Consider the following 13,937-nt stretch of genomic DNA (forward strand, 5'->3'; position numbering starts at 1 on the left):
CTCAAAATCAATAGGCTTCTAAATTGTGACGACCTCTACACCTCGGTGGAGTTTCATGACGATCGGTTTAGAATTGTGACCTGTAGGCGAGTGACAAACAAACAAGCAAACAGACAGAATAACAAACGCAACTGACCAATATACTTGACAAATCTTCGATTTTGCAAGTAATAAAACAAAGGTGTGCTCCAGAGGATGGAAGGAGATGTCGGGGAGGGTTGAGGATGAATATAAGAGATCATGAGTGAGGATTGAGGAAGATGTGAGGGTGGTGACCTGCACTGCCAACTTGAATCCCTGGAAAGGAGTGTGATGAAGCTGGAAACCGGATTTGCTTTCATTTTTATCCGTGGAAAATAAATCGTGACTTCGTCCAGGATGCTGGGACCCCAGGTTCAAATCCCATGTACCGTACTGTGTCGAGTTGTCCATTAATTCAGGTAAAAGTGTCCCCGTACCGCGTGTGGTACAAATGCAAGCTCCTGTACGAGCCATAAACACCGTCATGGAGAGAAGAGGTACAACCCCCCCCCCCCCCCCCCAGGAAGGACAGGTTTTTCTGCACAACAGTTACCTTGTATATTTGTTTTTTGAAGGAACTATAGGTTTGCTGTCCGTCCGCCCGTCCGTCCCACCTGTTGCTTTTCAGACTTTCTTCCCCGTACCCTTTAACATACTAAACTGAAATTTGGTACATGGCTTTTTTATGATAAGTTACAGAACAAGTTTGAGATTTGAGTCTTTTCATCAGCTTTCCCCTTTTTGGGCGTCGGTAGGGGACGTGTATTGAAAGTCATTCTCGCTCTCGTTTTTCATGCCTTCTACTGTTTGCATAGATATAAACACTAATATGTTACATAACACATAAACACACCAATAATACTTTGTTTTCTTCCTGCAGAATGAAATGCCTTTCTTTGCGAGCAAACCACAGCCAGGTGACAAGGAAGGATACACCTATTTGAGGTGGTGTAAGCAAATTCAATTTTTATGCCTCCGGCGACTTTGTTTTCAGGTTGTCCGTCCGTCCGTCCATGATTGGTTTTCGTTACTGTGATAACTTGAAAATGGCTGAAGGGAGCTTAGTCAAACTTGGTGCAGGTATGCATGATGAGGTAAAGTTGAACTCATTAGATTTTGGGTCAGTAGGTCAAAGGTCAGAGGTAATGTTCGGTAAAAATCCTGTTTCCGTGATAAGTAGTGAACCAGTAATGGGATTCTGACCAAATTTGGTACAAGTATGTATTATGATGCAAAGACGAACTTGCTGGATTTTTGAGTCAACAGGTTTAGGCCAAAGGCTGTAATATGTCTATAACTTGAGAATGGCTAAAGTTATCTAATTCAAACTTGGTACAGGTATGTATAATGATGTAAAGATCAGCTGATTGGATTTTGGGGTCAAGAGGTCAAATGTCAGACATCCAATCAGGTAAAAATTATTTTACCGAGCAAACTTGTGAACCAGTCATGGGATTTTCACCAAACTTGGTATAATTATATATTATGATGCAAAAATAAACTGATTCGACTTTGGGGTCAAGAGGTTAAAGATCAGAGGTCATGTTAAGTTACAATTATTTCGTTGCCACGATACCTTAAGAATGGCTGAAGGGATCTTAGTCAGACACGGTGCAGGTATTATAATGAGGGAAGGATGAACTGGTTAGATTTTGGGGTCACGAGGACAAAGGTCAGAGCTCATGTTAAGTAAAAATTTTGTTTCCGTGCTAACTTGTGAACAAGTAATGGGATTTTGAACAAACTTGGTATTAGTATATACTAGGGCATGCCCGTACTATATCTATATCTAAAATTATATCCCCCCCTCTATTTACATGAAATGGTTTGGTTCATGAAATGTTTTGGTCCATTCGCAACGCCAAAGCGAACGGCGAACGCTTTACATGAAATGGTTTGGTGCATGAAATGTTTTGGTCCATTCGCAACGCCAAAGCGAACGGCGAACGCTTTACATGAAATGGTTTGGTGCATGAAATGTTTTGGTCCATTCGCAACGCCAAAGCGAACGGCGAACGGCTTGCGAGTACAGTGACAATCCCCCCGGGGTTTTTATTAGTTTTAAAACATCGTTTAACGCCAACATCGCGCCAACATAGTTTGCAAACGTGAAATAAATGAATACGCTCTCAAATGTGCCATCCGAGGCAGAGTGTGTCCGCCACGTTCGGCACACGCGATAGCTCGCTATGATGCAAAGATGAACTGATTCGATTTTGGGGTCAAGAAGTCAAAGGTCAAAGTCTGTAATAGGTCCATAAATTGAGAGCTAAAGGAATCTAATTCAAACTTGGTACAGATATGTATACTGATGTACAGATTAACTGATTAGATTGTGGGGTCCTGATGTCAAAGGTCAGAGGTCATGTCAGGTAAAAATGTGATAACTTGAGAACTGCAGACGAAACAGCAGACAGGACATCCCCTTATAGGAGTGTGTGTGTGTGTGTGTGTGTGTGTGTGTGTGTGTGTGTGTGTGTGTGTGTGTGTGTGTGTGTGCACACACATATATGTACATGTACTTTATCTAGCAAGTGTTCGGCAGAAGTATTTTCAAAAATACAACACGTGATATGTTATTACCTTTCATAGTTGATCCTCATGGTACACCTTTCTTGGGTACCCACTTATTACACGAAGTGACTCCCTTCCTCTGTTGATTGTTTGAATCGTAGTTTTGTTGTGCTGACTCCTGGCTCTTATCCGCAGGGGTAAAGTTTTGCCTGAAGAAGCGGGTGCCTATACTGCGATCGCACTCTACAGAAATAAAAACTGTTCCCTGCATAGCGAGGAGGTAAGGGTCGCTGGTTGGTCTGTTAATTTGCAGATCAGTCGACCTCTATGGCATCTGAACATGATTACGTGTAATGCTGTGTATGGAATTTATTTGAGGAATGCAAACTTGGATTTTCTTTCCTTCCTTTCTCCCTGTGGCCATATCTGCATTCACTTAAGCCTCAACTGGGAGTTGGTCAATTGGACGATAGGAATTGTGCAGTAGAAGGGAGAGATCCTTCTTTTTCCATGCTATGTCATATTTTGACAACGAGCTTCAAATAAACTAAAATATGATTGGTTTATTTTTGATATTTTTTTTCTCCTGGTTGGGTTGTAATGTTTCCGGTGGTGAAACAAACTAGGCACAATGAGCAGAACTGCCTTTTCTTCCTCTCCCTTTCCTTGATTTATGTCTTGCCAAGTGGATCTGTTTGTTTCGGAGCCATCCAATCTGGTTCTTGCCATGCTTGAAGTAACGCTGAACCCGAATTCCAGAAACTCGGAATTACGACATTTTATCGTCGTTGCATTTGTCATTTTATATGCTTGGAGGGAAATGTATATTCTGAAGGACACACAGATTGGAGTTTTTATTTAATTTTTATTCATTTACAGGATCTGAGGCTCATGGAGGAGCTTACATACAAATAACATAGGTACGTGCAGGCAAACATGAGACAACACCAGACTTGATATAACATGGCCACGGAGCTCGGTGGAAGTGGCGTCCCTCCAGCGACGCTGTCTTCACGACGTCGTTTTCCTCTCAGCACTCGCTGGGCAATTTGAGACTAAATTTGCTCCTCCTGATGGATGCCAACCGACGGAGTTGATCCGCGTTCTATCCTTCAAATGCAGAGCGTCAGGCAAGCAATCGGCACGTGCCATCTATGAAAAATTGAAGTATTCCTTCGGACAACATTTATTGGTGCCTGATAAAAGCAGATGGAGTCGACCTGCCAGACTCGGAGCGAACGCTTTAATCATTATGTCACCGACTCTGGTAATTGTCCATTTTCAAAGGCTAACTGACTTGTTTTTTGTTTTTTTCAATGAAACTACTTCAAATGGAGGTCTGTTGTTATGTTATTTATCTTTATTAATTTCCGGAAGTTTAAGGATAAATGTTTGTTGAAGAGGAGCCTGTTACGTACGCGACCATCTGAGAGATGGAGGCATTGGTATCGGTTTAATACTCCACTGCTATTAACCTTTGGTTCGGCATTATTAATCATCATCATTATTATTATTAAAATATTTTTTGATCGTTCAGGCAGTGTTCCTGCAATCTCAGACATTGATGGTGTTTATAAATAGTTGAAAACTTATCCCCCATAGCACCTTGAAGGGGTAAATGTAAATGCAATTTCAGTTACCAGTCGTTTCTTTGCATGGAGATGGCTCTTGCCTTGGGCGGGGCCTTCTGTTTGCCTGTGAAAAGTGACATACCAACTTTCGAGAACACAAGGAAATTTTCTAATCATCAGACTTATAATTTCCATTTTTAATTTGCTTAGTTGTCCTTTAACATATTTGGAAAAAGTTGGTCATATTTATCTCCAAAACCAGTGGCTTTGGCATTCCTTTCCACTGACTCTTTTGAAGGTTTTTATTTTGTGGGCTGTAAGTAATGCCAGCAATATGTTACCAGTTGTCAGCATGTTTTCCTGGTTTTGCTGCAATTGTTTTAAATTATGTTTTTAGTATGGTGTTTTCCCTGTTTGTTTCCGTGCTTTCCATTAAATCTGAGAGAGCGGATTAATACAGGACAGAAAAGAGCTTGGAGGTAGCGTACACACATCCGAGTTGTCTGTTCTGGGTTTTACTTGAGACGGAGTACGATCCCACTTACGAACTGTCATCATGCCATGCAGGCCGGCAGTCATCATGGTGCAATGGTGCATCCAATGCAGGCCGGCATCAACATGGTGCATCCAATGCAGGCCAGCATCAACATGGTGCATCCAATGCAGGCCAGCAGTCATGGTGCATGCAATAAAGGCCGGCAGTCATCATGGTGCATCCTATGCAGGCCAGCATCAACATGGTGCATGCAACGCAGGCCAGCAGTCATCATGGTGCATGCAATGCAGGCCAGCAGTCGTCATGGTGCATGCCATGCAGGCTAACATCAACATGGTGCATCCAATGCAGGCCAGCATCAACATGGTGCATCCAATGCAGGCCACCATCAACATGGTGCATCCAATGCAGGCCAGCATCAACATGGTGCATCCAATGCAGGCCAGCAGTCATGGTGCATCCAATGCAGGCCAGCAGTCATCATGGTGCATCCAATGCAGGTCAGCAGTCATCATGGTGCAATGGTGCATCCAATACAGGCCGGCAGTCATCATGGTGCAATGGTGCATCCAATACAGGCCGGCAGTCATCATGGTGCATCCAATGCAGGCCAGCATCAACATGGTGCATGCAACGCAGGCCAGCAGTCATCATGGTGCATCCAATGCAGGCCAGCAGTCATCATGGTGCATGCAATACAGGCCAGCAGTCGTCATGGTGCATGCCATGCAGGCCAACATCAACATGGTGCATCCAATGCAGGCCAGCAGTCATCATGGTGCATGCAACGCAGGCCAGCAGTCATCATGGTGCATCCAATACAGGCCGGCAGTCATCATGGTGCATCCAATGCAGGCCAGCATCAACATGGTGCATCCAATGCAGGCCAGCAGTCATCATGGTGCATGCAACGCAGGCAAGCAGTCATCATGGTGCATGCCATGCAGGCCAACATCAACATGGTGCATGCAATGCTGGCTGGCAGTCGTTATGGTGCATCCAATGCAGGCCAGCAGTCATGGTGCATGCAATGCAGGCTAGCAGTCGTCATGGTGCATGCCATGCATGCCAACATCAACATGGTGCATGCAATGCTGTCTGGCAGTCGTTATGGTGCATCCAATGCAGGCCAGCCATCGTCATGGTGCATGTCATGTCGGCCGGCAGTCATCATGGTGCATGCAGTGCAGGCCAGCATCAACATGGTGCATCCAATGCAGGCCAGCAGTCATCATGGTGGACGCGATGCAGGCCAGCATCAACATGGTGCATGCAATGCTGGCCAGCAGTCATCATGGTGGACGCGATGCAGGCCAGCATCAACATGGTGCATACAATGCTGGCCGGCATCAACATGGTGCATGCAATGCAGGCCGGCATCAACATGGTGCATGCAATGCAGGCCGGCATAAACATGGTGCATGCAATGCAGGCTGGCAGTCATCATGGTGCATGCCATGCAGGCCAGCAACCACGTTATTGCATGCAATGCAGGCTGGCAGTCATCATGGTGCATGCCATGCAGGCCAGCAACCACGTTATTGCATGCAATGCAGGCTGGCAGTCATCATGGTGCATGCCATGCAGGCCAGCAACCATGTTATTGCATGCAATGCAGGTCGGCAGTCATTATGTTGCATGCCATAGAGGCCGGCAGACACTTGGCCTTGCGACAGTGTGCCTTCCTTTGAAGGAGATGAAACCACCGTCGTGTATGACAGAAACCCGCAGGCAGATTTCTGTTTGTTTTTTTTAATACAAAGTCGAGGCTCATGGAGGAGCTCAAACATGGAACGGATCAGGATGTAGCAGAACTAAAGGAACAGTAAAAAGAGAGAGGGGGTACACACGCCAACAGCAGGGTTTAGGGACAACTCGCCTGCAATCCGAACGTGATAGGTCCATAGATTCGGCTTCATCATGGAAGATTCCAATGATTATCAACTATCCTGCAATGCCTTTTGAAAGAAGTAGGCCATTGTGTGCCAGCTCCCCCGACTATATGAATATTGCAGTGCCAATTGTATTTGCAAAGGCGATGCCAGGCTACCTGGTGTGTTCCATGCCAAAGAGACTGCTTCAGCTGTACTTGCGTTACACGTATGTTAACAATAACCATGTATATCAGTTATTTGTATCTGCCTGCATTTGTATTTCTCTGCCACACTTTGCAGCTGTCCTTGACGGTTTGTGTTGGCACTCCAGCGAGACTGAAGCCCACCTCGCCAACAGAGACCCCCACTGTATCCAACACTCATCCCGAAGCCAGTCGCACCTTACTTACCGAGTTACAGCTGCATCTTGTGGTTCGTATTCCTGCCCTCCTCCAAAGAAATCACCCAAAAGGTTCACAGTTTGATAAACCAAATGAGTGCCGAATGAGTTCACGAAACATAATGATTGCTTGTAATTAGGTAATGTTTGTCTGTCTTGTCTGTGAACAGCATATCTCAAAAAGTTGAGGACGAATTCGGACGAAACTTTGCGGAGAGGCAGCGTATGTGGACAAGGTTGAAATGATTAGATTTTAGTGAAGATCTGGATTCGGATCCGGCTTGTGGAATTTTTAAAGTGATTCTTCACCATTGGGAGATAGGGCCAAAAACAATACGTAGCAGGATATCTCAAAAAGTTGTGGATGGATTTGGACGAAACCTGGTGGACAGACTGCGTGTGTGACGAGGACAAATCGATTCGATTTTGGTGAAGATCTGAGTATGGATTCAGATATGAGTATTATTTAATTCTGTAAGTGATTCTTCACCATTGAGAGATCGGGCCAAAACCGATATATAAAGTTATGGACGAGTTGTGACGAAACTTGGTGGACAAGTTGGTCAGGTGACAAGAACAAGCCGATTGGATTTTGGTTCAGGTCCGAATCCAGATCCGGCCTATCAGTGGATACAAAACATTAATTGTTCAGCCTGGCGGAGGTATGAGCTCTACCCCAGTGCCGTTCTAGTCTCAAGCCTGTATTTGAGTTGAATTGTTGACGAGTGTGATGTCCTGATATTACGTGTGCGGTATTTAAGCCATGCGTACATGTGCGTGAGGATCTGTGTTTAATTTGGCCTGCCATCGCACATCTCCACCGTTAAACATGGTGACCGGTGTGGCTTCTGTGCACGGGAAATTTGATCGTTCGACTTCAAGCGCAACCTGTGTCTGATTTGTGCAGGAAAAACTTCACCAAAGAAGAAATCTAAACTCGTGTTGAATTCACGGCGTTGCGAACGAAAAAAAAATGCACAAGAAGTGCATCGATCATTTATTTTTCACTTCTTCGACCAAACACTTGTCCACACCGGAGAACTGTTAAGCGATGGGTGTCATCCTTTGTGGGAGGAAAAACAGATGTGTGCAGAATAGCGACACATCTGTTGCCAAAAAACACCTCAGAAAGCAGGCCTCTGTGCTCGGATTTAAATAAAGATGAGGTGAATTGAAGAGGACGGACGTTATGTAGAATAATATGGCACGAATAAAGTCTATCTATTGTACGTTGTCGATTACATAAGTGGCCTAACAATCTTTTCCCCTGGCTCCCTCCTTTGTCCCTTCCTTGCTTCCCACAGGATAAGTTTGATAACCGAACCGGCCTAACGAAAACCGGGAAGGTCATTGTGAAACTGGAGCCACCACCAGACTTTCCGCAACTTGAGCTGCCAACGTTTCGCGGGCAGAAAACCAAACTCGTGTTACCTCTTGCAAACGGAGTGTGCAATGTGCCGGTAAGGCCAGCTCCACAACCAGGTGTTAATTGGTAGAATTTATTCTGGATATGAGGAATGCAAGTATCACAGAAGATGGGTGGAAAACCGAGGGAATATGTTTCGGATAGAGACCCATAAGAATCTTTGAGATTCAGGATTCATTCTCAGCTGTTGTAATCCTCTTTACTCACATAAGACGATTACTCCGCACCTGCTGTGCTTTCGTTGCTTTCACTGATCGCGATGATCCTTGTTCCGGTGCATTTTTACACTTTTTGTGTTGTGTATAACATGAAGTGATCAGGTCCCATTCACCCCATGGCCTTTCTTTGGCCTTTCTGCTTTGGCCTTTCTTTTTTTAAGCGGTGAAGCTGCTTCAATATTTGGCTTTGCCATGCCTTCCATCTGTCCGTCAAAAATGAAGAACAACAGCCTTCTAACTCACCGTGTTTAATTTTATTCTAATGGGTTCTAAAGGGTAATCACTTTCTTTGCTTTAATCAGCGTCATATGGTCACCCTGGAGTTGTTTGTTGACATCATTCAGTATACTGAATATGTCCGTGAGGTAAGCCACATCGTGCTCAATCGCATTCACTCTCTCCGATAGCTCCGTATCAATTTCCGACAGAAACTCGACCACTGTTGAGGAAACGGGTCAAACAAGCGCCTTTGGACAACCACCGAACTTCGGTATGCAACAGGAGCCGCTCGAATGCCTCATCGTTCTCCTGGCAAAGCTGACGAAACAGCCGATCATGCAGAGACACCTTGATTTTATTCACTGCTTTGATTACTGTTTGGAGTGATGTATGAAGTCTGGTGCTGAGTGCTTTTGCTATAAGATGCTGGCGGTGCACGACACAGTGAATGGCAAACACGGACGGTACCAGGTTCTTCAGAAGTGCAATAAAACCACGCTGGCGGCCAACCATCGCTGGTGCCCCGTCCGTCGTGCAAGCGAGAATGTTATCCATCGGTATGTTCTTATCAGTAAAGTACTTCTCCAACGTTTGGAAGATGGAAGAACCCTTCGTATCGGTCTGGAGAGAGCGGGCAAACAACATTTCTTCCACCATTTCCTGATCACGGATGAAGCGAACGTAGCAGAGTAACAGAGCTTCACTGTCACGCAAAGTGGACTCATCCAGCTGGATGGCGAAGTGTGTGCTTCTCAGCTCACTACACAGCTTATCTTCTACATCTGATGACATTTCATCAATCCGCCTGGCCATGGAATCATTGCTGGGCAATGAATGAGAGAACTGGATTCGGATCCTGGCCCATAACGGTTTTTATCACTTCCCCAACAGCTGGTTTGATCAACTGTTCGCCGATTGAATACGGTTTTCCAGATCTGGCGATGAGCAATGACGGCTTATACGACGCTTCCAGTCCTTTATCCACGAGCTTTTGGCCGGCTTTGAACATCGTCGTTCCCATGGATCGCTTCTCAAATTTCTCTTTCAGCGATTGGAAATAGCTGACCTCTGCGCGAACCTTATCACTGTGCTTTTTACTCAGGTGCTCACTCAGTCGAGATGGTTTCATTGCTTCATTGGACAGCATGATACCACACAACAAACACATCGGTAACTGTTTGTTCGTCGGAGATGGAATGAATCCATACTTGATGTATTCAACGGAATACTGACACTTTTTCTTTGAGGCCGACATCTTGAAGCCGACCGGACGTGAAGCTTTTTTGAATAACAAAATCAACACGCCAAAATGTCGAAAGACTAACACCAGCGCTAACACTGACTGTTCATACCTTGCCCAATGTCTGTGCTGGCCAGGCCAGGCTGTAAAGTTGAACCAGCCACATTGAATAGTCCAGCATGAATAGAGTGTATTTTATCCCGCATAAAAAGATTCTTGCAAGCCGATTGGTTGAAATGGCACCACGTGACAAAAATTAGTGTTGTACTATTGGCCGCATTGGTGGCCAATAGTTTTTACTATTTTTAATAGCCTGGCGTTTTTTAGTTTAGTATACTTTAGGGAAGTTGACCACAAGGACTTCCGGTTCCTCGGGCGAGTGAGGCGTGCTTCGAGCTCTCCACGGCATCGAAGTTTGAGTGTTTTCCCATTCTTGTCTTTGTCAAATTTCCACTGGTTATTTTGCTGTGTACGAGTTATTGTGTGTTTCTAGTTGGTGTTGGTTTGTGGTTCGTGCAAACTTGTGTGTAGTTAATCGTTTTCTGGGTCGTACCTCGTGCGCGGCCTGGTAATTTGGGGCTTCCCTCCCCCCTTCGGTGTTTTGTCGGTTTGGGTTATTTCCTTCGCTGTATTGCTTGTTTCTTTTATTTTGTTTTCTCCCCCTCACCTCACCTCCCGAGACAAAGAATTCTATATTGATTCTTTCTCTCCTCCCGGACACGTGCTTGTTCGCTCTCCTCCTCGTCTCGGCTTGTGCCCCGCCCCCTGTATCTCGTTTTCTGACGCCTCTGCTCCTTCTTTCTCAAATCCACGTTCTCGCTTGGAGACTTTTCCCGGATTGGTTTTACATGGTTTTCATGGTTCTGTTTGGATATTGTTGGAATATGTTTAAACCGCAGCCGTGATGCTGACGCCCCCCCCCTCCCCCCCAGAATTTCCATGTTTTAAACGTTTCCCAGTGTATACCCTGGTCAGAATAGGTACACCGTATCCCTGCGTGTCGTAAGAGACGACTAAGAGGGTTGGCGCAGGAAGGGCATCCGGCCATAAAAACATTGCCTCAAAAAGAGAACCATGACAATCACAAGTACATATGGGCAGGGTGCAGCCCGAAGTGGAGATCGGTTTCTGAGGTTTGGGACATGGAATGTAGGGACAATGACAGGGAGATCAGGAGAAGTGGTGGAAGTATTGGTCAGAAGAAGAGTGGACATATGTTGTGTGCAAGAGACGAGATGGAAGGGAAGTGGTGTGAGAATGGTGAAGGGTAGGCAGGGACAGAAATACAAGTTTGTGTGGCAAGGGTGCCCGGAGGGCGTGAATGGTGTTGGTGTCCTGTTTTCTGAGGAGTTTGTAGACAGTGTGGTGAGTGTGACTAGAGTGAGTGATAGGTTGATGATGGTGAAAATGATGATTGGAAAGCTCTTGGTGAACGTCATCTCGGGATATGCTCCGCAGGTTGGTCGAAGCGATGAAGAGAAGGACAAGTTCTGGTGTGCGATAGAGAAGCTGATGGAAAACGTGAAAGATGAGGAAGTTGTTGTGGTAGGAGGAGACCTAAATGGACATGTGGGAAGGAGTATGGACGGTTTTGAGGGAGTTCATGGGGGTTACGGATATGGTGTGAGAAATGGAGAAGGTGAAAGGATTTTGGAGTTTGCTGATGGAGCTGATTTGTTGATTTGTAATACTCAGTTCCAGAAAGAGGACAATAAGCTTGTTACATACACGTCAGGTGGGTCGACGACAACCGTTGACTACCTGATGGTGCGTAGGCGAGATAGGGGGCACCTCCGGGACACAAAGGTGATCCCGGGGGAGGAGGTTGTTTCACAGCACCACTTGGTTGTCTGCGACGTAAGGGTGAAAGGTGCGAGGAGAGCTCGGCGGGTGAAGTACCAACCGAGAATGAAGGTGTGGAGGTTGAAAGAGGTGACAGTAAGGGAGGCATTAAAAGAGAGGCTGAGTAGGGTAGAGGATGATGTGGTTGAGCTTGAAAGTGGTTGGATGTCAATGAAAGCTAGTCTGTTGGGAGCCGTTTGTGAGGTATGCGGATGGACAAAAGGACCACCGAGGCACTCGGAAACATGGTGGTGGGATGTTGAAGTTGGAAAGAGGATTGACGAGAAGAGGAAGAAGTTCAAAGAGTGGCAGAAGGCGAAGGGTACGGGAGCAGAAACAGCAGAGCATGAAAGTTATAAGGCAGCCAGGAAGGCTGCAAAGAAAGAGGTAGCAAAGGCGCAGGAGGCATGTAGGAAAATGTTCGGAGAACGCTTGGATTCGGAAGAGGGTCAGAAAGCAGTATTCAGGATTGCAAAGCACATAGCGAAAGAGAGGTGTGATGTGATGGGGGTGAGTTGCTTGAAGGATGAAGTGGGACAAATCGTTGTCGACCCAGATGGAATTAAAGGAAGATGGAAAGGATATATGGAAATGCTGTTGAATACAGAGAATGAATGGGATGGCAACATAGAGAGTAACCCAGTTTTAGGACCGGCAGAGAAGATAACTGAGAAGGAAGTTGAGGAAGCGATAAAAGCAATGAAGAGTGGAAAAGCGGGAGGGCCGACGGGAGTTGTGGGAGATATGTTGAAGGCAGCAGGAAGTTGGGGTGTGAAGAGAATGACAGATCTGTAATCTGGTGGTGAAAGAAGGCCGCATTCCAGTGGATTGGGAACTGAGTACCCTCGTCCCTCTATACAAGGGGAAAGGTGACCCTCTGGAGTGTGGCTCGTACCGAGCGATAAAGTTATTGGAGCATGGAATGAAGGTATTGGAAAGGGTGTTGGAGAGGAGGATAAGGAAGAAAGTGAAGATCGACGAAATGCAGTTTGGATTTATGCCAGGAAGAGGAACGACAGATGCGCTTTTCATTGTGAGGCAGTTGCAGGAGAAGTTCATGGATAAGAGGAAGAAGTTGTTTTTGGGGTTTGTTGATCTGGAGAAAGCATTCGATAGGGTTCCACGCAAAGTATTGACATGGGCATTGAGGAAGTTAGGAGTGGAGGAATGGTTGATCATAGTAGTGATGGCAATGTACAAAAGAGCGCGCACAGCTGTAAGGACGAAGGACGGGAACAGTGGTGAGTTTGAGGTGAAGGTGGGAGTGCATCAGGGGTCGGTACTAAGTCCACTACTATTTGTAGCTGTGATGGAGGTGCTGGCTCAGAACGTAAAGGAGGGTTTACCGTGGGAGTTGTTGTATGCAGATGATCTGGTGTTGATTGCGGAAAATATGGATGGACTGAAGGAAAAGATGAACAAGTGGAAGGAATGTATGGAGACAAAAGGTCTGAAGGTGAATATCGGAAAGACAAAGGTGATGGCAAGTGGTAAAGCATGTGGTGAGGTGGAAAGAACTGGGAAGTGGCCGTGTGCTGTGTGCAGGAAGGGTGTCGGAGTGAACTCCATTCAATGTACAATGTGTGCTGAGTGGGTTCATCAAAAATGTGGTGGTAAGAGAGGGTCATTTACCAGTGTGGCAGCTACATTCAAATGTAAGGTGTGCACAGAGGGAGCTGCAGATCGAGGAAATGTTGAGTTGGATCTTGGAGACGGCGTGAAGCTGGAAGGTGTGAAAACATTTTGCTACCTCGGAGACATGCTGAATGGAGAAGGTGGATCAGACTCGGCAACGGTTGCTCGAGTGAGATGTGCATGGAAGAAGTTTCGGGAACTGAGTGGCGTGCTGATGAGGAGGAGAGTGTCGCTGAAGCTGAAGGGAAAGGTGTATGCTGCATGTGTGAGAAGTGTTATGATTTATGGGAGCGAGACATGGGTAATGAACGTAGAGCAGCAACGAAGGCTGGAAAGGGTGGAAATGCGAATGGTTCGATGGATGTGCGGAGTATCGTTGAGAGGGAGGAAGACAAATGATGAATTGCGAAAGATGATGGGAATATTGCCTGTGATTGATGCTGTGAAGAGGAACAGGTTGAGATGGTTTGGTCATGTATTG

At 45.9% G+C, this 13,937-nt stretch overlaps 1 protein-coding gene across 1 annotated transcript in view; it reads left to right on the forward strand.

Moving 5' to 3' along the window:
- Positions 1 to 13,937, forward strand: part of SMCHD1 (structural maintenance of chromosomes flexible hinge domain containing 1) — a 238,536-nt gene that overhangs the window by 162,126 nt on the left and 62,473 nt on the right. The window contains exons 28-31 of the mRNA XM_078777400.1: positions 902 to 966; positions 2,731 to 2,815; positions 6,777 to 6,908; positions 8,181 to 8,336. Coding sequence (XP_078633526.1) covers positions 902 to 966; positions 2,731 to 2,815; positions 6,777 to 6,908; positions 8,181 to 8,336 — 438 coding nt within the window. The remainder of the gene's footprint in view (positions 1 to 901; positions 967 to 2,730; positions 2,816 to 6,776; positions 6,909 to 8,180; positions 8,337 to 13,937) is intronic.

Source organism: Myxine glutinosa, chromosome 5 (assembly GCF_964187855.1).
Source record: "Myxine glutinosa chromosome 5, kmMyxGlut1.1, whole genome shotgun sequence".
Taxonomy (NCBI): Eukaryota; Metazoa; Chordata; class Myxini; order Myxiniformes; family Myxinidae; genus Myxine; species Myxine glutinosa.